This window comes from Helianthus annuus, chromosome 10, assembly GCF_002127325.2.
Source record: "Helianthus annuus cultivar XRQ/B chromosome 10, HanXRQr2.0-SUNRISE, whole genome shotgun sequence".
NCBI classification, from domain to species: domain Eukaryota; kingdom Viridiplantae; phylum Streptophyta; class Magnoliopsida; order Asterales; family Asteraceae; genus Helianthus; species Helianthus annuus.
The window spans coordinates 170,162,810-170,186,294 of NC_035442.2; the positions used below are offsets into that span (position 1 = coordinate 170,162,810).

The following is a 23,485-nucleotide window of genomic DNA, read 5'->3' on the forward strand; positions in this document are numbered from 1 at the left end:
CTACAAGAAGGCCATTTATCATCAAAACAATGAACATTCATCAAAGCCGATTCAAAAGCAGATTGGTGAAGGGTCGTCAAGAGAGAAGAAACAAGCTTTGATTACGGTTCAAGATGACGAAGGGTTCAACTGGAACAAATATCTTCCAAAAGAAAAGTTTGCATTGGTTGCTGAAGAGAAATCTAAACCTGTTCAAGAGAAAACATATAGAGAAAGACGTTTTGTAGAAATCAGATTAGATGACATGCAAAAACTTACGATGAAGCTAGGAAAATGGGAAGATGGGATAAGAAGAGGGAATGCTACATCGATTATAAAGGAAATCTGGTTGTAGATTCGAGTAAGGTGATTTACGAAGACCTACTTGTAGTTATTCCTCTTTCTGGAGAGTATTATACGAAGAAATTTGAGGATAAAAACTATATCCTAAATTTGGAAAAGAAGATAAGTGAAGTGATGCTTGCTAGTCTGAAGAAGAGATGTGAAGAAAGACTTCAGAAAAGTGTAGATAAGATGGTGGATGAGTCGAAGAAAACTGCAGAAGAAGGCAGTTGTGAAAGTGAACAGAAGGTTGATGAGCTGAAGAAGAAAGCAGGAGAAGCTGGTGAGGAAAGTCAGAAAACGACTGATGAGAAGCTGAAGAAACTGGCAGAGGAAGCTGTTGAAAAACAGAAGGTGATTAAAGAAGTTCAGAAACAGACGGCAAAAGAAGCCAAGGTGCTAAAAACAGAGGTAATAACTCAAACTTAGTCTTCTGAATCATCAAAAAAAGTTGAAAATAAAACTGATGATCAGTGCAAAAAATGCGTGGAAACATGCAGTGCTTGTACTGAAAAGGATGAAAAATTTAAAATCAGAGATATGGAATTTACTAAAATTGAAATAGTTTTCAAAGATAAATGTAAGGAAATGTTTGAAAATGAAAAAGTTTTGAAAGAAAATGATGAAAAGCTGACACAAAAATGTATGGTTCTTGAAAAAGAAAATGAGATTTTGAAACAAAAGTGTTCAGCAATGACAGAAGAATGTTTACAAAAAGAAAATGTGGTTCAAGAAATGAAAAAGGAATGATTCTATAAAAATTGCATATCAAATTATAAAAGAATCATGTGAAGCAGTGAAAAGCCAAATGAAACTTGTTCAATCTAGACTTTCATAATGTTCTAAAACGTCACAGATAGGGCTGTAAACGAACCGAACGAACACGAACAAGGCCATGTTTGTGTTCGTGTTCGTTCGTTAAGGAAATTAACATATTCGTGAACTGTTCACGAAGGCATACCGAACATAAGTTTATGTTCGTGTTCGTTTGTTAAGGAAATTCAGTTCTTCACAAACAGTTCGTGAACACTGGTCTCGAATACAAACGAAAACAAGCAAATAGAAATGAACGCAAACGAACATTTAACTTGAAAATAAAAAAGTAAAAATATTGTTATCCTTAAACGTTGGATATAAGTAGTTAAATACAACCATCAAATGATAAATCAAAACACAAGAAGTCTACTACACCACCAAAAGAGATGAATCAAGTTTAACTAACTTAGCATAATTATCCCCAAAAATGTTTTAGAATGTCCAAATTTTAGCTAACTTAGAAAAAACAGGGTTTCAAGTTTTTAATATGTTTAGATAAAAGGTTTATTATTTATTACTTTTTTCATACAATCAAACGAACACGCACGAACGTAACCAAACGTTCACGAACGCAGTCGAACGAACAAGACCTGTGTTCATGTTCGTTCGTTAAGCTAGCCGAACGAAATTTTTTGTTCGTGTTCGCTCGTTAAGCTAATCGAACGAACATAAACGAACTTCCCGCCGAACGATTCACGAACTGTTCGCTGAATGTTCGGTTCGTTTACAGCCCTAGTCACAAAGGCCTAAAAACCAGTATGAAATGAAACAACAAGTTGTAAATTCGTATATTGATGAAGTAGCTGAGCTTAAACGCAAGATGGCTGAATTAGAACTAGTAATAATAAATTACACAGTTATCATGCTTCATCATATGTTCTTGAACGTATTTTCAACATAAAACCGGATGATAAAGATTCTGAGAAAAACAAGAAAGGAATTGGTTCAGAATATCATCAGGTTTCACCACCGTTTGAGAAAAAGTTTACATTCTGTGATGACGAGAAGGTGGAAAAAGCTTTCAACATGGTTGATCAATTGCCAGAAAATATAGACATAACCTATCCCAAATCTGATGATATTGGTGATTCAGAGGTAATAGGTAAGGTCATTGAAAGTGTTTTGAAAGATGATTCTACCAAAACAGATAAGTTCGAGTCACAAGATGAAGATAAAGAAAGTTTTCATAAAAATTATCTTAAAAATTCAAAATTTGAGAAAAATGTGAATGCTGATTCAATAGGATTGTCATATACCATAATTGGATCGGACAAATTATTCTCAGATATTGAAGTTCCGATTCAAAATGTGATTCCGAATAAAATTGACAAAGTTTTCCATTGGTAGAAATTGGGAAGTCTGAAATTGAAAAATTTGCTGGCAAGAGCAAGAAAACTTTTTATAACAAACCTGGTTACAAAAAGAAAAACATGAAGGCTGGGTTGGGTTATAAAAAGAAACAAAATCAAAGAAAACGGGCTGAAAAGACAGACTTTCAGAAAAAAGATGAACTTTGTTCATGGAACAAGTTCAGGAGAAGAGAAAGAACTCCAATTTAGTCGACAGACCAATGAAGAGTTCTATGCTCAAAAGAAACAACAACAGGCTAAAGATGTTTCAAAGAAAACATGCTTTAAATGTGATCTAATTGGACATATTGATCGCAAATGTCCAAATCTGAAGTCTGTTGATATTGAAAAGAAAAAGAAAGTTGAGAAACAGAAGTCAAACAAGTTTGAATCAAAGCAAACTTGGAAACCAAAGACACCCAAAGTTGTACCACAACAGATTTGGAAACAAAAAGTTGATGTTTCAGAACCAAAACAAATCTGGAAATCTAAGAATGATTTGTCAAAACGAAACGTTCAAAGTGATTCAAGGTTTTATCAAAGAAATGTTTCTAAAGGACAAATTTGGGTGGTCAAGAAACCAAGTATTTCTGTGAGTGACAATAATCGGAAAATCAATTCAACCAAGAAGGTTGAAAATAAGAGCGACAAATCTTTTGTTAAAAATGACAAAGATTTTCAGAAGTTGAACAATTCTTATTGTGTCACAATACCCAAGGTCAAACAGGCCTGGGTTGCATTATTCAAGTAATTGAGTAGTTTGAATGTGCAGGTGCCCCAGATGTTAGCTGAATGTCAACAAGGAGAGCAGATGAGCAGCCTGGCACAAGAGGAGGCAGTACCCTGGAAATGAAAAACAGAGAGTTTGTTTGTTTTGTATATAAATAAACCATAAATCAAAAACCCTAAAAATAGAAAAATTTAAAAACTAAAATATGTTTTTATTTTTTCAGAAATTAAAAAATAAAAAAAAATAATATGTTTTTAGTTTTTGTTAAAAATCAAAATTTAAAAAAAAAAAGATGTTTTAATTGAATACACTGAAACCCTCACGGCTGAACAAACATGATTAATTTCGCAAGTGACTGAAAATGGTTTTAACATTGTTAAAAATCAATGTGTTGTAAATCATGGGGGTACTTTATGCAAAACAGAGCATGTCATTGGAGAAAATGGATGGCAAGATAAAGTTATCTACATCGGTTATCAAATTTTCTTTAAATGTTTTGGATTTTAGGGGGAGTAAAAATTTTGAAAATACAAAAACATTTGAAAAATTGAAAAAGCCAAAAACATGATAAAACTGAAAATGAGTTTTTGTGTAAAAAGAGGAAATGATAGTACATCAGTAAGACAGTCACAGCATGCTAAAGAATTGGAAAGTCAAATATGATTAATGGTCTCACTGATGATATGCCAATAGGTTTTTACACAAGTAGTAAATTGATTTCGAGATATAAACCTAAATATCAATAATTTTCTTATCTCGTGGGGAACATCTCTCAGATATATGGACTTAGTACTCCGAAATTTTGTTTGAAAGATTGCCTGATTCTGAGATACTAGGTTTTTATACTTACTGATATGTGGGGTATTATACTTGGTCTTCTGATTTTGCGTCAGCAATGGCCTAGACCTTGTATAATGCTTTTGCGCTTAAAGCTTTCCCTCTGCATAAAAATTGAAAAATATCGAAAGATATAAATCAAGGTAGTTGTAAAGAAGATTCCTAAGTGGAACACACCTCAAAGTCGAGCCTTCGTCTCTTTGACTGAACGGTAGTTCATACCTGAGCTCTCAAGGTCTCGCACTAACCCAGATTACAGATATCATTTAGGTATATTCACCTGTAAGACTGAATCTAGGGAATCTTGATACGGGAGTATATTCTGAGGTGGGACAGGAGAATAAGTTAAGTGCTTAAAACACTAAATCTAGTATCTCGGAACAATTGAAGTTTGTGTGAAAATTTAAGTGGATCAGTAAACTGACAATCTAAGTGAATCGTTTAGAATTTAAAGTCTAAAAAGGTCAACGGTGCTAGTGATTTGTCATAAACTTATATGATCCTCTGACACGAGCTCAAAAAAAATATGTCTGTAAATATTTGTTTACTGCATTTCATTATTCAGAATCACACAAAGATTTTCGGAGTGTTTTAGCATAAACTTTGAAAAATACAAAAAGATTTTGTTTCTACTTTATTTTTGATAACCGGTGTCCAAAAGCTAAGTTTCAAAATCTAAATATGTTGAACATGTTTCTGAAAATAAAAAAGTTCATTAATTTGAAACTTGAGGATTTAAATGAAAAATCAAAAAACAGTTTGTGAAATATCCAAGGTCATTAATTTGGACTTGGATGATTAATCTGTGAGGATTTTGGATTCTTTCATTGTCAGATATTTATTTATTTGATAAGGGGAAGAGAACTAGTATGAAATCCTGGAGTTTTAATACTGTCAAAAGGTTTTCATAGAACCAGGTTTCGATACTGTGATATAATAAGCTTAATTGTCAAATCTTTGTGAAATTCATATTACGATCCTGATAGCTAAGGCTAAGGGGGAGTCTGAAGAAAAGTTCAAAGCAAGGGGGAGCTTGCAGAGGTAGAACTAGGTGACGATCCTAAAAAGCCAGAAGCTTAAAGAAAGGGGGAGTCTGGAGAGAGAGAGTCTGACGAAAGGAGGGCTGCTGAAGCAGAACGCATATTTAAGAGGAGCTTGTTAAAGTAATGAGGAGTCTGTGTTACTGAAGATGTCAACGCTTCGTGAAGACTCGGAGAGAAGATAGAAAGCTACGAGATTGACTGCAGCAATATCTAAGGGGGAGTCTGTGAGTGCAGTGTGTCTATCGCTTCCATCAATCACGTGTCGTAGCCAGAAAATGTTCAAGACATGGTTCAGGATTGTAGATATTTAGATAAGGAACATACTTTGTTAAGGAGTCTAAGCTTGATTATGTGTCCATCTTTAGATATAAGTCCATCCTCTCGAAATGGACATGCTAGTTGGAGAGGATGGACAAGGGCTATAAATAGAGGAGGAGTCTTGAGCATTTAGAACTTTTGCTCATTTGGAGATCTAGAGAGAGAAACTATCTCCAAGTTGATTCAAGGTGCTTGTAATTGTTAGATCATCAATAATCAGCATTATAATTACGTTCTTGTGTCTGATCCACTCACGTACACGGATTCCGCACGTGATACGTGATCTTCGCAGTCATCAGTGTTACGAAGATATAATATTCATTTTTGTAATTGTTATAATAGGATTTCTCCTTAGGTGTATATAAATAGAGATTACTAGAGAGGGTTTATGGTTACACAATCTCTACAATAACACCATCATAATTCGTCTCTCTCCCCCTCTCTCTCAAAACCGTGTTCTTCAAGAACACCTTAAGCTATCAAAACCGTACACCTTAAACGGGAACTCGATCAAGAAAACGAAGATGTCGTCTACTTCCCTCTCTGCATGCGATTACTAGCTTATCAAGTCCACATGATTGAAACTACATGATTAGTTTTATAATTTACACATGTTCTTATAATATAATAAACATAGCATGAGTTTATGTACTTACAAAAGTTGATATCATTTAATACCATGTCAAATGTCCATTAGACACATTTGTAAGTTTAAGCATATATACCATTACCTAATATTTAAACTTAGGTGCTTCTATGGTTTTCAAAAGATATAACCAACAATTGATAAGAAATAACCTTCTGCATGGTCAATCACAGGTTATATCATTTTTTTTCAAGATATATCGCCTCATGGTTAGTCTTCATCTCTAAGTAATTTGTTTATAACATTCAACATAAATATAAAATATTTTGAGGGTTTTTCCTTGTATTTTTGCAGAAAAGTGCAAAGCTTAATTCCATTTTATTTGCCGAGTATTAGATATAAAGAAACTGAGGCTCATAAATATAAAATATTTTGAGGGTTTTTCCTTGTTATAATGGAGGTACGTATGCTAAGTCTGGTGAATTTCTTAATGACTTGTTATAACTAGTGGCAACAATTGTTAATAGGAAAATGTAATACCTTCTTGTAGTAACTTACTAACTTTGTTGTGCATCGATTAAAACTGAAAAGGATTCCACATTTTGGGTTATTACGATCCAATCAGCGATCTTGTCATCTTGAACATTACACATACATGATAGATCGCATGCTGAATCGGTGAATCCAAACACATTTTATTGCATATCTAGATATCATACAATTATAGCGGCATTCTCATTTCCACCACATGATAGGCGGTCAAAACGAACATAAGTTGCACATTATCGTAGTGTTGTACGCTGTAATGATTTTACGCCAATGACAGGTGGCATTGGTTGGGGCGTGAAACACCGCCCCAAGGGGGAGTGATGGGCAACGAGCGTGAAGGAAGAAGTAGAGTGTGTGAGGCAAAGTTTGGACTAATCATGCTTCACTATTTCTTTTTATTATTTTTTATTTAAATCTCTATGTGAAACCGTTATGCACAAAAGTGAAAAAAGATGGATGAGAACACATGTTTATGTGACAGTCACTTTTTGATGTGACGACGAAAAAATGAAACCATTACCAGACGGACTTCCCCGTAGCCACTAACAAACAAAAGTGTTTCCAACACCTGATACCCATTTCCTTTTTTTCATTTTTATATTTTATCAATATTTATTTATACGCATGTCACATATATTTTTAGTACACTTATTCCTCATATAAAACTATTTATCTATTTAAATAAACAATTTTGAAAGGTTACTTAAACAGTAGGTTCAAACGGTTTAACGTAACTATTATTATATATTTTATATTAAAAGAAGAAGGATCTACAGTAGTAGACTCCCATTGATCTACGTTACTTGTTCTTTCGTTCCATTGGTAGTCCTCCGTGTCCTGCTTCATCATCCAAATTGAGGGAATCCCAAATCGATCGAGCGCTTACCATCAAAATTAGACCTCACCACACTATTGCCAACATTCTCCTTCATCAAAATTAAAACGAACCAAGTAGAAGAAGATCATAAACATATAGTCCGACTTGTGATCATAGACTATTATTATATATTTTATATCGTAGTGTTGTACGTTGTAATGATTTTACGCCAATGATAGGTGGCATTGGTTGGGGCGTGAAACACCGCCCCAAGGGGGAGTGATGGGCAACCAGCGTGAAGGAAGAAGTAGAGTGTGTGAGCAGTGGCGGACCTAGAAATTATTTGTTGGGGGTGCGGATGAGGTGTTCAACCATATTTTCAAGGGGTGCGGTCGGGTTTTTTGCCTAAAATATACACTAAATTTTTTTTCAAGGGGTGCGGCCGCCCACACTGGCCAAAGGGTAGGTCCGCCCCTTTGTGTGAGGCAAAGTTTGGACTAATCATGCTTCACCATTTCTTTTTATTATTTTTTAATTAATTTCTATGTGAAAAGGTTATGCACAAAAGTGAAAAAAAATGAATGAAAACTCATGTTTATGTGACAGTCACTTTTTGATATGACAATGAAAAAAATGAAATCATTACACATAGCCTTACCAGACTTCCCCGTAGCCACTAACAAACAAAAAGTGTTTCTAACACCTGATACCCATTTCCTTTTTTCCATTTTTATATTTTATCAATATTTACACTCATGTCACATATATTTTTAGCACACTTATTCCTTAGATAAAACTATTTATCTATTTAAATAAACAATTTTGAAAGGTTAGTTAAACAATAGATTCAAACGGTTTAACGTAACTATTATATATTATGGGGAAAGTTCTTGTACAAATAATCTTAACATACTAAACATACAAATTGAAGGAAAACTCAAAAAGACAAGGTGACATTTTTGTAATTATCAATAACTATCAAAGTTACTCTACAAATATACCTAAAAAAAAACCTAACCCCCCTCCCCCCCCCCAAAAAAAAAAAAAAAAAAAAAAAAAAAAAAAAACCCTAACCCCCCACCCCCCAAAAACCTAACACCCCCCCCCCCCAAGCTAAAATGCTAAAAACTAAACCCACAAAAAACCTAAAAAAATCTATAAAAAAAAAATAAAACACACACACACACACAAAATTATTTTATTTTATTTTTTTAACATTTTTTATTAAAAAATCGCTACTTTTAGTAGCAGAAAAAAAAAGAAAAAAAAATTTGCTAACAAAATGTAGCGATTTTTTTTAAAATTTGTGTTTTTTAGGTATTTTTGGTTGAGTTCATATTTGTATAGTAACTTTGATAGTTGGTGGTAATTACAAAAATGTCACCTTGTCTTTTTGAGTTTTCCTTCAATTTGTATGTTTAGTATGTTAAGATTATTTGTATTTGATCTTTTGCCTATATATTATATACTATATTAAAAGAAGGATCTACAGTAGTAGACTCCCATTGATCTACGTTACTTGTTCTTTCGTTCCATGGGTAATCACCCCATCGCTTTCTTCAATTTTCCACTTCCTACTTTGGTACCTCCACCGTCTAACCTCCCTAATCCTCCGTGTCCTGCTTCATCATCGGCCAGCGCTTACCATCAAAACCAGACCTCACCACACTATTGCCAACATTCTCCTTCACCAAAACCAAAACAAACCAAGTAGAAGAAGATCATAAACATATAGTCTGACTTGATCTTTTGATCGGTTTAACCTTTTGACTTGTTTTCTTAAGATTTGCATAAGAAACAGTTATAACTTTTCACCTTAAGTTATGCAATATTTACAAGTAGATTAACTTAATGTCATTTAAATGCGACTCAGGGTCTCGATTGCATCTTAGAATTGAGGCCCTCGTGTTAAGTAGATAATAATAATAGAGGGTCCATTTTATAATTGTTGTATTGTGAAGGGTCTATTGCATAACACTTGGTTATCAAGATTGTACTTAAGCGACTGATAATGAGGTATCGATGATTCGAGTAAACCTTCTTCTCTCTAGTTTCTTTCCAACTCTAGATTCTAGAATCGATCTTAACACATTGGTTTCAGTTTCGATTGTAGGTTTCACAAAACAGCGATTTAGGTTTTTAATGGTTATATCATTCATTATAATTTGATTGTAGGTTCAAAAACATTGATTTGGGTTTTGAATAGTGATCAGGGGCGGACCTAGCATAGAACAAGGGGCAACAGGGCCGGCGGTAGTGTAAAATTAGTGTAAATTTTGGAAAAATTTGACCTTTTTTCGATTTCGCTTGCCCTTTTTATAGAAACGTTGCCCTTTTAGGTTTTTTCTAGATCCGCCACTGATAGTGATATAATTTGTTATAGTCGCGGTGGGTGGAGACAGAAGTCATGAGGGGAGCTGTTTAATAGCTGGATTGTACCTGTATCGAGAGAAAAAAGATTGCTGTGTTTGGTTACAAAACGTATGACCAGGACTTTCAAAAACTCGGTACTACAATACATTAGTATCATTCAAAAACAAGAACGGTTCACACATTGAATAAGTATATTCTGCGCCCTTAAAAATGTTGACCTCTCCTTTAAGCAGCACCGATTGATGAACTCAAAACCTGAATCTACAAAAACATGAAAAAATTGGGAAAGATAAGAGAAAATTTTTCATGTTTAAGTGTCGATAACCATGATTTCCAAAAAGTAAATACCTTATTTACAAGAACGTTTACTTGTTCTCGGTACATCTCCTTCAAGTCCACAATATCAGCACGAAGTTCTTCAAGCTACAAAAAAACAAAAAAAAATAATAATAATAATAATAATAATAATTAGCAAGGCGGATTTATATGGGTTTTGTTTTATCTCAAACGGGTCCAATCAAAATAATTAGCTAAAAGAGAACCGAGTTACAAGCTGCCCCAAGTACGTTGTAATAATATCATTTTTATATTTTATAATCATAGGTAACACATTAAATATTTGTGAAAAGAATTTAAGAAAAGGGCTAAAAGAAAGTGTTGGCGGGTCAACTTTTATTTAGATGACCCGTTTCAACCCAACCAAACCCGCACATATGTACCTCCTCATCACGTTCGCCCATCAGCTCAAGGGCAGCAGAGTGCCTGCGTCGTAACGCTTCCATCTCCGCCTTCATGGCTGGCAGCTGAGACACTTCTGACCGTAACTTTTCACACTGCACAAAAATAATTACTCCACAGTGAAGATTAAAATGTATAAAACAGAATGTGAAAGAAGATGAAAAATAGATCAAGAAATGTACCTCTGCAGTCATATTAACCAACTCCTCCGCAAGAGAGTCCCGGATGGACTCCATGGATGCCTAAAATTAAATGATGAATATATTAAAGGTGGGAATATTAATTGTGGGTAAATGAACGGTCAGAGGATTGGGTAAACGTAGGGGTGCAAACGAGCCGAGCTACTCGATCTCGGCTCGAAAAAAAGCTCGAACGAGCCAAGCTTAAACGAGCTCGAGCTCGAGCCCGAGCCTAAAAAACAAGCTCGTTTAGTAAACGAGCCCGAGCCCGAGCTTCGCTTATCGAGCTCGAGCCGGCTCGCGAGCCTAAACGAGCTTTCTATTTATATATTTTGATTTAATATATTAAACATATATTTATATAATAATAATTACCATTTATATAAATATAAAAAAATAACTTAATTATATGTATAGCAATAATACTAATTAATATAAATTAATTAATAAATACTAAACGAGTCGAGCCCGAGCTTGAAAAATTACCTTCGAGCCGAGCTCGAGCTTTATAAATAAAGCTCGAATAGAGCCGAGCTCGAGCTCAAGCTTTCGTATGTTAAACGAGCTCGAGCTCGAGCCTGGTCGAGCTCGGGCTCGGCTCGGCTCGTTTGCACCCCTAGGTAAACGGGACAGGCTTGTTTTGTTTGGTTGACCGGACACCTTTTTGTACCAATTTTTATATAAATAATTAGGGTCTTAAACATTACTACAAAAATAGTATTTTTCAATAGTACTTGAAAGTTTTTATAAGGTCTTATGCATTAAAATGCACTTTAAACAACATTAAACAAAAATGAATATTATGCGGATAAGGAGGGCGTGTAGAAGGAAATTTGTCTTACTTGTCGCGGTAAACATGTTTTTTTTAATTCGAAAGTGTGTAATTACTCTATATCTTAAAATGCATGGTCGGTGGACCATGCATTTTTCTAATTCACCCCACCTTTAGATAATTTACATTTTACACGCTTAACCCTCATCTTTTGGTAAGTGACACCTTGACTTCTAACTTTTGATAATTGACAACTTTGACCCCCTATTCTTTTCTACTTAATAACTTCACACCTCATTTTCTCTAACAATTCAATTCTTTTGCTCAAATTACTTTTACAACTTCACACCGCAACGTGTGAGACATCTTCTTTATATATGCGTGACCATGTTAATGTCACGAACGTAACGTGTGTGACAGTAAAAAAACGAGTCACGTCACGCGCGGGCATCACACGTTAATGTCATCGTCGTAAAACGCATGTAATAAAGTCGAAACATGACGATGTCGCCGCAACGCTCGGCACGGGTCAAAAATCTAGTGAAGTTCATAAAAGATGTGAAATTACCAATCTAGACATATAAGATGCAAGTTCACCCTCCTTTTGTCTAAGGGCAGCTTCAAAGGCGTTTGGTGTTTTGCTTTTTAAATAATATGAGGTCTCTCCGATATTTCTCCTTTCCGAAACGGTATCAGATGAGTCCAAAGATGCTTGCAGATAAAAACTTTCCTCCATACTGCTCAAACTGCTAGCACTAGAGAGTCTGCGAGTCAAACCTGCATATAAAAAGTCAACAAGTTAAAGAATTGAAATTAAAAGAATTTATAATTCATTTTACACTCATAGTTACCGTACCATTCTCAGTTGTGGATTTTGTCCTGGCTATCTTATTTTGCTCGAGAAGAGCCTTTTCTAGTTCCAAACGTGCGGCTTTTTCGCGTTCTATATCCTGTAATCATCATTATCATCAACATCATCATAATTATATTGTTTTTAAAACTACAAGTTTAGCATTTTAAATTATTTATAATATAATGGTACCTGCTGAAGAAGTTCACGGTGTGTCAATGCTTCATGAAGCTCTTGCTTATGTTTCTGTTTGAGTTGACTTATTTCTTGTTGAAGCTGACTCACGTGACCTTCGTGAGTATCAGCCTCCTCTTTTAGTGCCAGGTAATCCTGCCTGCTTTCTGCTGCTCTTTGTCTTTCCTTTTCAAGGGATTTTGTTAGTTGTGTTTGCTCAGTTCTCAAACATGATATCTGCAACAAAATATTAAATTATTATTGTAAAAATGTAACCTAGAGATGCCCAAATTCCAATTTTGACCCATTTACTAAACATAGAATTTCTTCTCATTTGAACCCTCCACTAAATATATATATATATATATATATATATATATATATATATATATAATATATATACCGGGAGGGGCTCATGCGAGAACTCCATTTATTGCGAGAACCGCGAGAACCAATGTGAACACAACCTAAAATAGCTAAAAAAACCTAAAAAAAACCTAACCCCCCCCCCCAAAAAAAAAACCTAAACCCCTCTCCCCCACCCCCCAAAAACCTAACCCCCCCCCCCCCCCACCAAAGCTAAAATGCTAAAAACTAAACCCCCAAAAAACCTAAAAAAATCTAAAAAAAAAAAATTTTAATATTTTTTATGCTCAAATCGCTACTTTTAGTGGCCAAAAAAAATTTTTAAAAAAAAAATTATTTTTTTTTGGCTTCGAAAAGTAGCGATTTTTATATAAAAAATATATAAAAAAAATTGTGTGATTTTTAGCTATTTTTAGGCATTTTTGGTTGTGTTCACATTGGTTCTCGCGGTTCTCGCAATAAGAGGTGGTTCTCGCATGATCTTCTCCCTATATAGTGGAAGGTTCAAATGAGAAGAATTTTTTTGTAAGAATAAAAAGAACAAGTTTTATTATATATATAGGATTCATTTCCTATGAGAACTCCTCCGAGTTGTGAGAACCACGAGAACTCCTACTTCCCGTGTGAGTTTTTTAACCAAATTTTGCGCAATCGTAGATTAACATCTAACGAAGACATCTGTGAAAAAAATTGACGAGCCGGCATTTATTCGACATGCAAGTATTTACACTGGTGTAAATGGCTGCTGATATCATCAGCTTCAGAACGTTACGACGGTGTAAATTTGTTTTACACCGACGTAAGAAGCCGTATACGATATTTTTTTTTTGGAAAAGTTACATAAAATAACATTTTCGTCAAAAAATAATTTTCGAAAAACCTTAGGATTAGATTAACAGGTTCTCACAACTCAAGCTAGTTCTCAGTTTAACCCTTCCCTATATTATATATATATATATACACACACATATAGATACACACATATAGATACAAAGTGTCTTGGCTGAATGGCCAAGCCACCTCAGTCGCCCCATACAATAAGTACCCATTTTGACCCAACCCACCGGAGTCCGGACCCTCTCGGTTTGACACCTCTATTGTAAGTTTAATCATCTAACCAACCAATAAAGAGTATCCACCTGAGCTTCAAGGACATTAATGCGAGATAATGTTTGAGATAATCGTTCATTGACAGAACGCTCTCTTTCCTCTGCTCCTGCAGCTTTGGCCTCTGCTTCCTGTGAATTTTAATTATTCGTAAAGCTAACAACAAAAGGACGAATAATAACTTCAACAATATATGTAGGAGTAAGACCTGAAGACGTGAGTTTAGTGATCTCTCCACAGCACTCCAAGCTTCTGCCTTTCTAGCACTTGTTTCCTAAAAGAAAAGAAAAAAAAGGTTTAATAAAATCATGTATGAAAGGTGAAGCCATCATTAAAATAAAAGAAGAGTAAAATGACATTTTCGTCCCTGAGGTTTGGTCAATTTTGCGACTTTCGTCCAAAGGTTTGTTTTTTCGCGTCTGGATCCAAAAGGTTTAAAATCTTCCATTTTCATCCGGCTCGTTAACTCCATCCATTTATCTCCGTTAAGTCAGGGTATTTTCGTCTTTTTTGTTAACTTAAAGGGCAATTCGGTCATTTTTCACTTTATGTACAAGCATTTAGTATAATGAAAAATACCGAATTGCCCTTTAAGTTAACAAAAAAACGGAAATGCCCCTGCCTTCACAGAGAAAATGGATGGAGCTACCGAGCCGGATGAAAATGGCAAGATTTCAAACATTTTGGATCCACATGCGGAAAAACAAACCTTTGGACAAAAGTCGCAAAACTAGCCAAACCTCAGGGACGAAAATGGCATTTTACTCATAAAAGTATAATAAAAACCTGAATAGCCTCAATCTGCCTCAGAAGAGGCCTAGTAGATTCCGGAACCTGTGTAACCAACTCTTCACATCGACGCTCACTTGCCTGGAGACCAACGTTACAGAGTGATAAATTAATAAATAAATAAATAAATAAACAGATGAAAATGTTGATTTAATTTAAATATTTATTATTAGGACAGACTTGGTATCTTTTTTGAAGGTCCTCGATGTCTCTCCTTAGCATATCTTCTCTAAAAACCGCCTGCAACAACAAACAAAAACTAATTAGACAAATACACTGACCCAAAAAAAAAAAAAAGAGTTAAGTGCCATTTTAGTCCCTGTGGTTTGGGCCGTTTTGTCAGTTTAGTCCAAAGGTTTCATTTTTCACCTGTGGGTCCAAAAAGGTTTCACCGTTGCCATTTTAGTCCACTGTGTTAACTTTATCCATTTTTTCTGTTAACAAGAAGGCCAATTCAGTCATTTTATATGTAATTCTGTTAACTATAAGGGCAATTCGGCCATATAGAATGATCGAATTGGCCTTCTCGTTAACAAAAAATTTGGATGAAGTTAACCCTGTGGACTAAAATGGCAACGGTGAAACCTTTTTGGACCCACAGGTGAAAAATGAAACATCTGGACTAAACTGGCAAAATGGCCCAAACCACAGGGACTAAAATGGCATTTAACTCAAAAAAAAAAAGAAAGAAACGTAGAACCGGGTATTTGAAATGCAAACCTGTTGCTCCTTTCTGCTGAGAGTTTGCCTTAATTCTTCTAGGGTTTGAACTAACAAAGCTTCACGCTCTTCAGATTCCTTTATACGGCTTTCTAGTTCAACTCTAGCTTCATCATTTGCGCGTGATTCAGCTAATGCTTCGGCTTCTTTGGCTGCACTTAAAGCATTTGTGTAGTATTCTTTTTGAGTCGCCAGCTCAGCTTGGTTTTTCTCTATTGTTTCTTGGAGCAGCTTCTCTGTAGCAGCTTTGTCCCTCTTTATACTCTCTACCTTGCTCTCTTCAACCTAACAAGTTACACTCGAATTATAGATACAATTAAAAATATCAACTGATTCAGAAACATAACTAACTACCTCCTACCTGGAGCTTTGTTATCAGTCCTTTCTTCTCCTCTTCAAGCTCTCTGATCTAGCATTCACCACAAGAAGAAAACTAATCATACATAGTGACAGGTATTGGCTTCTAAAATAGTTCATACAATTGTATACCTGTGCACGTAGTTTCCTGATCGTCGATTCTTGAGCAGCTTGTTTCTTTGAAAGCTCTTCGCCTAAATGAACAAAAAGAAACAAGATCAATATTATATATTTAGGCAAAAGATCAAATACAAATAATCTTAACAGACTATACATACAAATTGAAGGAAAACTCAAAAAGACAAGGTGGCATTTTTGTAATTACCACCAACTATCAAAGTTACTATACAAATGTGAACTCAGCCAAAAATACCTAAAAAACACAATTTTTTTTTAACATTTTTTATTAAAAAATACTAAACATACAAATTGAAGGAAAACTCAAAAAGACGTGGCATTTTTGTAATTACCACCAACTATCAAAGTTACTATACAAATGTGAACTCAACCAAAAATACCTAAAAAACACAATTTTTTTAACATTTTTTATTAAAAAATCGCTACATTTTGTTAGCAAAAAAAAAAATTTTTTTTTTTTGCTGCTACTAAAAGTAGCGATTTTTTAATAAAAAATGTAAAAAAATAAAATAAAATAATTTGTGTGTTTTTTTTATTGTTTTAGAATTTTTTAGGTTTTTTGGGGGTTTAGTTTTTAGCATTTTAGCTTGGGTGGGGGGAGGGGGGGTTAGGTTTTATAGGTATATTTGTAGAGTAACTTTGATAGTTATTGATAATTACAAAAATGCCACCTTGTCTTTTTGAGTTTTCCTTCAATTTGTATGTTTAGTATGTTAAGATTATTTGTACAAGAACTTTACCCTATATATTTAAATATTACAATTAGCTGCAAATACCAATATAAAATACTATTTTTAATATGTTTACCTTCTGCCATAACTTGAGTGATGATTTCATCTTTTTCCTTCAGAAGAGCAGCGGCATCGCTTTTTTTATTTTGCTCTCTGCGTAGTGTGTCTCTTTCCCTCGTGAGGGCATAAACCTGAATTTTATAGCTTTGAGTTCGTATTTAGCAACTAATAATATACTTTTTTTAAATAAAGATGTAACAGAAACAGGATTTTTTATATAAAAAACAGTTTACCTTTCTTTCAAGAGTTGAAACCCTTTGGTGATACTCTTCTCGTAGAGACTCGACCTCAGCTTCATTTGATTTTCTCTGGTTAAAATAATAACACGGTTAATAAATAAAGCAACAATAAGAGAACAAATCATAGAAAAAAATTCAAAAAGAAATTATTTTAATTAGCATATTAGAGAACAAATAATAGAAAAAAATTCAAAAAAAAATATTTTAATTGGAAAATTTTCTGAAGGCACTTACGCTAAATAACGATGCTAGTATAATTCAAAAATCTTACCCTTTGTTCCTCAAGCAATGACTTCAGCTGCTCATTCTCATTCATTAGATTTGCAATTTCATCAGCTTTTGTCTGGAAACATGTTTCAAACAATTAAAACATTTATAACTAACAAAAAATATCATAACAATTCAAAAAAAAAAAAAAAATTTATACGTAAATGTACCTGAGCTTGTTTAGCGGCTCCTAAGAGTGCAGTCTCCATCAACTTCATCTCCTTCTTCACCTTCTCCAGCTCAGCCATTAAATCTGATTTTTCAGACAAATTTCTTCCGGAACTTGACACTTGTTCTTTAACTTCAGTTTCATGTTCACTAGCATCATTTGTATTTCCATAACTTGAAACCACTTCAGCAACCATCTCGGAAGCATCACCTGGTTCTTTACCGTCAGTTTCGCTGACTTCACCCGCCACATCAGCTGCCACAGCCACCCTCTCAATTGCGGAAACTTCCGGCACCGTTTCTTCTTCTTCTCGATCCTTCTGTTCATTCTTCGCGGCCACCTCATTTGACTCGGGGGCGGTACCGGCAACTTGATCTTCAGAACTTGTGGACTCATGTTCTGTTGACTTATGAGACTCTAACTGGTCAGGACGATCTACACTCGGTTTTTCGGATAGTTCAATATCTGGTTTTTGTGCATTGTCCGTTTCTAGGGCGATGGCGGTAATTTCATGCGCCAGCTCATCAACAATATTTGTTTCAGCCCTTCTCTCCGCTTCTTCCGTAACTATATTATGCATCTCCTGTGCCAGCTCCTCAATAATACTTGATTCACCATGTTCACTGGCATTAACATCTGTTTCGTCACTTTCGTGTTCTGCAGATGTCAATGGATGACTTGACGATTCATGTTTCTCTGCAGACTCAGTATTTTTCGACAACTCGGCATGTTCTTCCTCGTCTTTTTTACCGATAAAAGACATTAAATCTGTAGACCATAACCCTGAAGCTAAAAAAATAAATAAGCAGTTAATAAGTTAGCTCCAAAAGTTACTGGTATTCAACACCATGCGATTTCAACCCATTATGTGGTAATTTTGCCCGTTTACATGAGAAGGTCAATTTGGGTTTGGGTTACAATCTCATAGTCAAAGATCAAACAAGTTGAAAAGTGTGGTGTGCACATTTGTTTGAGAATGCTATGATTTCAAACCCGCAAGTAGGGGTGTAAACAAGCCCAGAGGCTCGAGAGCTACTCGTGATCGGCTCGGTTAATAGCTCGAACAAGCCGAGCCTTAACGAGCCCGAGCCCGAGCCCGAGCTCGAGCCTGAAATACAAAGCTTGTTTAGGCTCGCGAGCCCATACAAAATTTTAATTTTTTTATATATAATATATTAATATATTAATAATGATGATAACATTGATGAGCCGAGCTTTGACTCGTTTAAGTGATGTTGAAGTGAGCTCGAGCCGAGCTTTTAGCTTGTTTAAGGTTGTTCTCAAAATAGTTCGAGCCGAGTCGAGCCGAGCTCGAGCTTTGGGTTTTACTCGCGAGCCGAGCTCGAGCTCAAAGAAGTAGGCTCGAGCCGAGCCCGAGCTTCATATAAACCTAACGAGCCGAGCTCGAGCCTGGTCGAGCTCGGGCTCGGCCCGGCTCGTTTACACCCCCACCCGCAAGACAACGTGGACTGAAAATCAGTTGTGAATTTGGTCTTTAGTACCAAGACTAGTCCTCTGTATCACATTTGTGCTTCGGCAGCGAGTTCGTTTAGCACTGCTGCTGTTGTTCAGCATTGAAATGGTTGTTTAATACTGAAGTTTGTTTTCAGCGGTGAATGTGTTCTTTCGTACTGAACATGTTATGCGATATTAGAACTGATCTTCAGTACTGAACTATGAGCAGTTTTAAAACTGAAAGTAACTGCTAATCGGAAGTTGTAACCGCTAACCGTCGTGGCGTTTCACCCCTAGATTTAAGTTCATTTAGTCATCATTCCAGGGTACACGAATTTCATAGTTGTTAATGGCGAAAAGCGACAAGGTACCTATATGCTACATAGCAAATAGCGATAAATGGCATGCGCTATTGTATAAATAGCGAAACACTAGAAAAAAATTACAAAACTTTTTATATGTATATTATATCAAAATACCTTGGTATATACGCTATTTTACATGTATATTTAACAAAAACCTAAAATCCAGCTATTTTATAGTTATATTTAATTGCTATTTATATTTGGGAACTTGGTCTATAATAATCCCGAATAGACGTCATTGGCCATTGGCAGTCCCACTTTTGAATATTCCCCCTGCCAGTCCAACCTTCCATCTATTTTTCCTCCACCGTTCCCCCACTAAAAAAACTTAACGGAGTTAAGTTTTTTCCATTAAGTTTTTTCTGAATTACAAACAGCTGTTTTAGGGTTTTTGATCTGAACGATGATACGAGTCGATTGATGTAAAACTTCGAACCAGTGCTCCAAACGACTTGTTTTTTTATAAATGGAAGTTTAAACACCCGAATTGAAGCACCGTTTTCGTCGCTTGGAGCACCGTTTCAAGATAAGTTTTACATCAATCGACTCGTATCTTCGTTCTGATCACAAGCCCTAAAACATTTGTTTGTAATTCGAAAAAAAACTTAACTCCGTTAAGTTTATTAAACGGGGGACCAGTGGACGGAAAATAGGTGAAAGGTTGGACTGGCAGGGGGATATTTAGGGCTGCAAACGAACCAAACGTTCGGCGAACAGTTCGTGAACCGTTCGGCGGGAAGTTCGTTTGTGTTCGTTCGTTTATTAAACAAACGAACACGAACAAGAAATTTCGTTCGTTTAGTTAAATGAACAAACATGAACAGAGGTCGAGTTTGTTCGTTTATGTTCGTGAACGTTCGGTAATGTGTTCGTTTGTGTTCGATAGTTCATTAGTGTTTTTAGTTTTTTTTATTTATTTAATTACTTCAAAATTCCGACAAATTAAATATCTAATAAGTGTCAGTATATTATATATTTTGTTCATGAAAGATTGTTTGTGTTCATTTGTTTCCATTTGTGTTCATAGACATTAGTTTGTGCTCATTTGTGTTCGTCAACGTTCGTTTTTGTTTGTTGCCTAAAATTAACAAACAAGCACAAACGAACACGAACAAGTTCATTTCCTTCACAAACGAACACGAACATAAAATCTCGTTCGATAAGTGTTCGTGAACAGTTCACAAACACATATATTTCTTAACAAACGAACACGAACAAGGTCTTGTTCATGTTCGTTCGGTTCGTTTGCAGCCCTAGGGATATTCAAAAATGGAACTGCGCCAATAACATCTATAGGGATCATTACAGGCCAATTTCCCTTTATATTTTAAAAATCTAAAAAAAAAAAACTTAAATCCCGCTATTCATGGCTACACTATTTGCTACAGCGACCATAGCGACCGCTATTGACAACTATGACGAATTCATACAAAATTCTCACTCGTTCTTGATTTCTAATTCTAATATACAATTGAATTTCCAGCAAAATATTCAATCTGAACGTGTTCCAGTATTCACCACGAATGACAAAACCAAGAAAATTGAACAAGATTTAGGTAAAGGGGAAACGAATACCTTCAGAAGTAGAAGAAGCACTGTCAGGGTTGTCTTCCAACCCAAGGGCATTATCGAAATTCTTTTCGATAGTTTTAACACCTGCACTGATCTTGTTAACAGCTTCTGTTAGATCAGGAAAGTTCCCTAATGAAACCTTCCCACTAAACCAATCCATCTGCTAATCTATAACTTATATCTCCGCAATTCTTGAATCAATATAGATCAGCAACCCTACAAGTTAAACCAATATTTGTAACATGAATAGTTGAATACCACACGGCAAAACAAAAAGAAAAACATTACACGGATCTAGGGTTTTTTACTAATTTAGGAACTTAGATTGTGAGCTACGGATTCGGATACGTACTTGATTTAGCATATGTGGATTCGCAATGAATCTGACTGATTTGATGTGTCAGATGAGATAAAGTTAACAGTGATTGTTTAGCGGAAATTAAGTGCGAAATAAACGGTTGTCGGCGGCACCGGAAGCCGGAGGATTTTGAGTTCCGGTACCGGAGGATTTTGAGTTCCGGTACCGGAGGATTTTGGGGATTGTGCAACTACAGGATTAATATTTGATGAATAAATAACGTTTTGAGTATTAAATTAGTCGAACAGTGAACGTATTGCGGTCGGTGCGGGAAAAAAGAAAAAAGAAGTTGAAATTGAGGAAGATTTACGCGATTTGAAGATCTGGAAAAGGTTTACGAAAAAATTACCTCGAAAAGTGAAAGTGGTTTGTTTATGATTAAGCATAAACCCTCAAAAATATTATTTATAAAGTTATTAAGAATTAAGAAAATAAAATATTTTTGAACCCTCGTACTCGTCGGTGCTAAGACTACCCACATCAAGGATGTTTGTAGGTGAATCTTGGCCTATGTGGAGGGCATTTGTGAGAGGGATGGATTAGTGGGTGTTGTAGAGAATGACATGGAGGGTGTTCATTCTTAAGGATTCTTGGGGAAGAATGGTGAAGAATGGGGGAATGGTGGATCCTTTCTTTTTTTTATTAGTTTAAATTTAATAAAATAATTATAATAAGGTTGTTTGTGGGAAGGATATATATGTTATTGTTGTGGGTAAAAAGTGTTTGTGGGAAGAATAAGTGAAAAGCTGATGTGGCATGGTGATTAGGCTGTTTGTAGAAATGATAGCCTTTCACTGATGCGGATAGTCTAACTAGTCATCACAAAAACATGAATCTTCAACTCATCAGGTATTCAATATTTAAATTTTTACTTTCATTTTCATTAATCATAGGAAAACTACATAAGAATGGCACAGACAATAATAATCATAGGAAAACTACATAAGAATGGCACAGACAATAATAACCATACCAATATAATCTCATCTATAATTAGTTAATAGTTAGTTTATATTAGAGTTAGATAAGTTATGAAGTACAAGGGCCAAAGATAGAAAGATGAAAATGTATAACCAACCCCTTAAGGGATCGACACACAGGGGCGGACCACAAGGAACGGGGTCCCCGGACCCCAATCTTTTTTTAAAAAGTAGTAGAAACGGTATATAAAATTGTCTATGGACCCCATAAAATAATTTAGTTGGACCCCATAACAATGAAAGTCAGCCTAGTGCAGTGGTAAAACCCCTTGTTTGCACACAAAAGGTCATGGGTTCGATACCTGTTTCTCTGTTTTTTTTGTATTTTTTTTTGGACCTCATTGTCCAAAAATCCTGGGTCCGCCACTGTCGACACATCCCTAGAGTCGCAGCCCTTCATGTGCGACAGTATCAAGGCAGGATCAAGAGACACACCTCTTCAAGATTGATTACATCCACAAGTTCAAGAGTCACAACCGTTCGTGAAGAGACACGTCTCTACAATCGCACATGTTCGTTTAGTATAAATAGGGTTTGTATGTTTCATTTGTAATCATCAGAGTCACTTGTATTATCACAATCATATTCATGTTGTAAAACAACGGTCTACTAGCGACTAGTATATGAACATAATCAAAGGAACACATAGAGAAAGATAGAATAGAGAACTATCATTCATTGAGATATACATCATTTACAAATGCCATTATATATAGGCACTATGACATTAATACAAACATAAATGTGATATGGGAGTTGGTAATGTGGATAGTCACTAATAAGTAATATATTCATAACACTACCCCTTGACTATCCACATATGATAAAAGCAAGGGGTACATTATTCTTTTAAAATGCTTGGATATGCTGCCTCGTTAAAAACCTTGCCAGGAAAACCCAGTGGGACAAAACCTCGACTAAGGGAAAAAGAGTGCAGCGCGTATTGTCTCCCCCTGATACTTCTGGATCAGGTATGTTGCCTCATTAAAAACCTTACTAAGAAAACTCATTGGGATAAAACTTAGTTAAGGGAAAAAGAGTGCAACTTGAATAAATATCCCCCTCATTATAATATGTATCCTTTAAGTAAAGTGTGTCCACAATCCTCGAAAGTTGCTCAAAACTTTTGTAGAATTATTTGTCGTTTGATGCCTTGAAATGCAATCCTTTATATTGAGTAATGTTGTAAAATCTTCTTGTGAGACTTCTAGTGCTTCCTCTTGCGAACAAATACCATAAGATCCAAGACTATTTGTGTTACATTCTTTATATCTACATGACTAACAAAACTAGCTTTCATGGGTTAGTAAAAATTTAGACATATCATTCTTACCTTTAGGGTATCGACATATCTGCTTTA

General features: G+C 35.3%; 2 protein-coding genes across 2 annotated transcripts; one reads left to right on the forward strand and one right to left on the reverse strand.

Moving 5' to 3' along the window:
• Positions 1-513: 513 nt before the first annotated feature.
• LOC110883309 (golgin subfamily A member 6-like protein 6) lies at positions 514-3,339 on the forward strand. Its single transcript, XM_022131100.1, has 5 exons — positions 514-732; positions 1,178-1,185; positions 1,995-2,232; positions 2,821-3,204; positions 3,259-3,339. Exons 1-5 carry the CDS (start codon positions 514-516, stop codon positions 3,337-3,339), a joined length of 930 nt encoding a protein of 309 aa, XP_021986792.1.
• A 6,435-nt stretch (positions 3,340-9,774) lies between these two features.
• Positions 9,775-21,300, reverse strand: LOC110886565 (golgin candidate 5). Its single transcript, XM_022134374.2, has 20 exons — positions 21,140-21,300; positions 20,791-21,003; positions 17,397-18,184; positions 17,231-17,302; positions 16,954-17,028; positions 16,737-16,851; positions 15,924-15,985; positions 15,796-15,843; positions 15,435-15,719; positions 14,895-14,954; positions 14,712-14,795; positions 14,134-14,199; positions 13,958-14,056; positions 12,471-12,689; positions 12,285-12,378; positions 11,997-12,205; positions 10,660-10,719; positions 10,459-10,572; positions 10,088-10,162; positions 9,775-10,000 (listed from the first exon to the last, which is right to left on the reverse strand). The coding sequence occupies exons 2-20, from the start codon at positions 20,945-20,947 to the stop codon at positions 9,965-9,967; spliced, it is 2,718 nt and encodes a 905-aa protein (XP_021990066.1). The 5' UTR covers positions 20,948-21,003; positions 21,140-21,300; the 3' UTR covers positions 9,775-9,964.
• Positions 21,301-23,485: the final 2,185 nt, after the last annotated feature.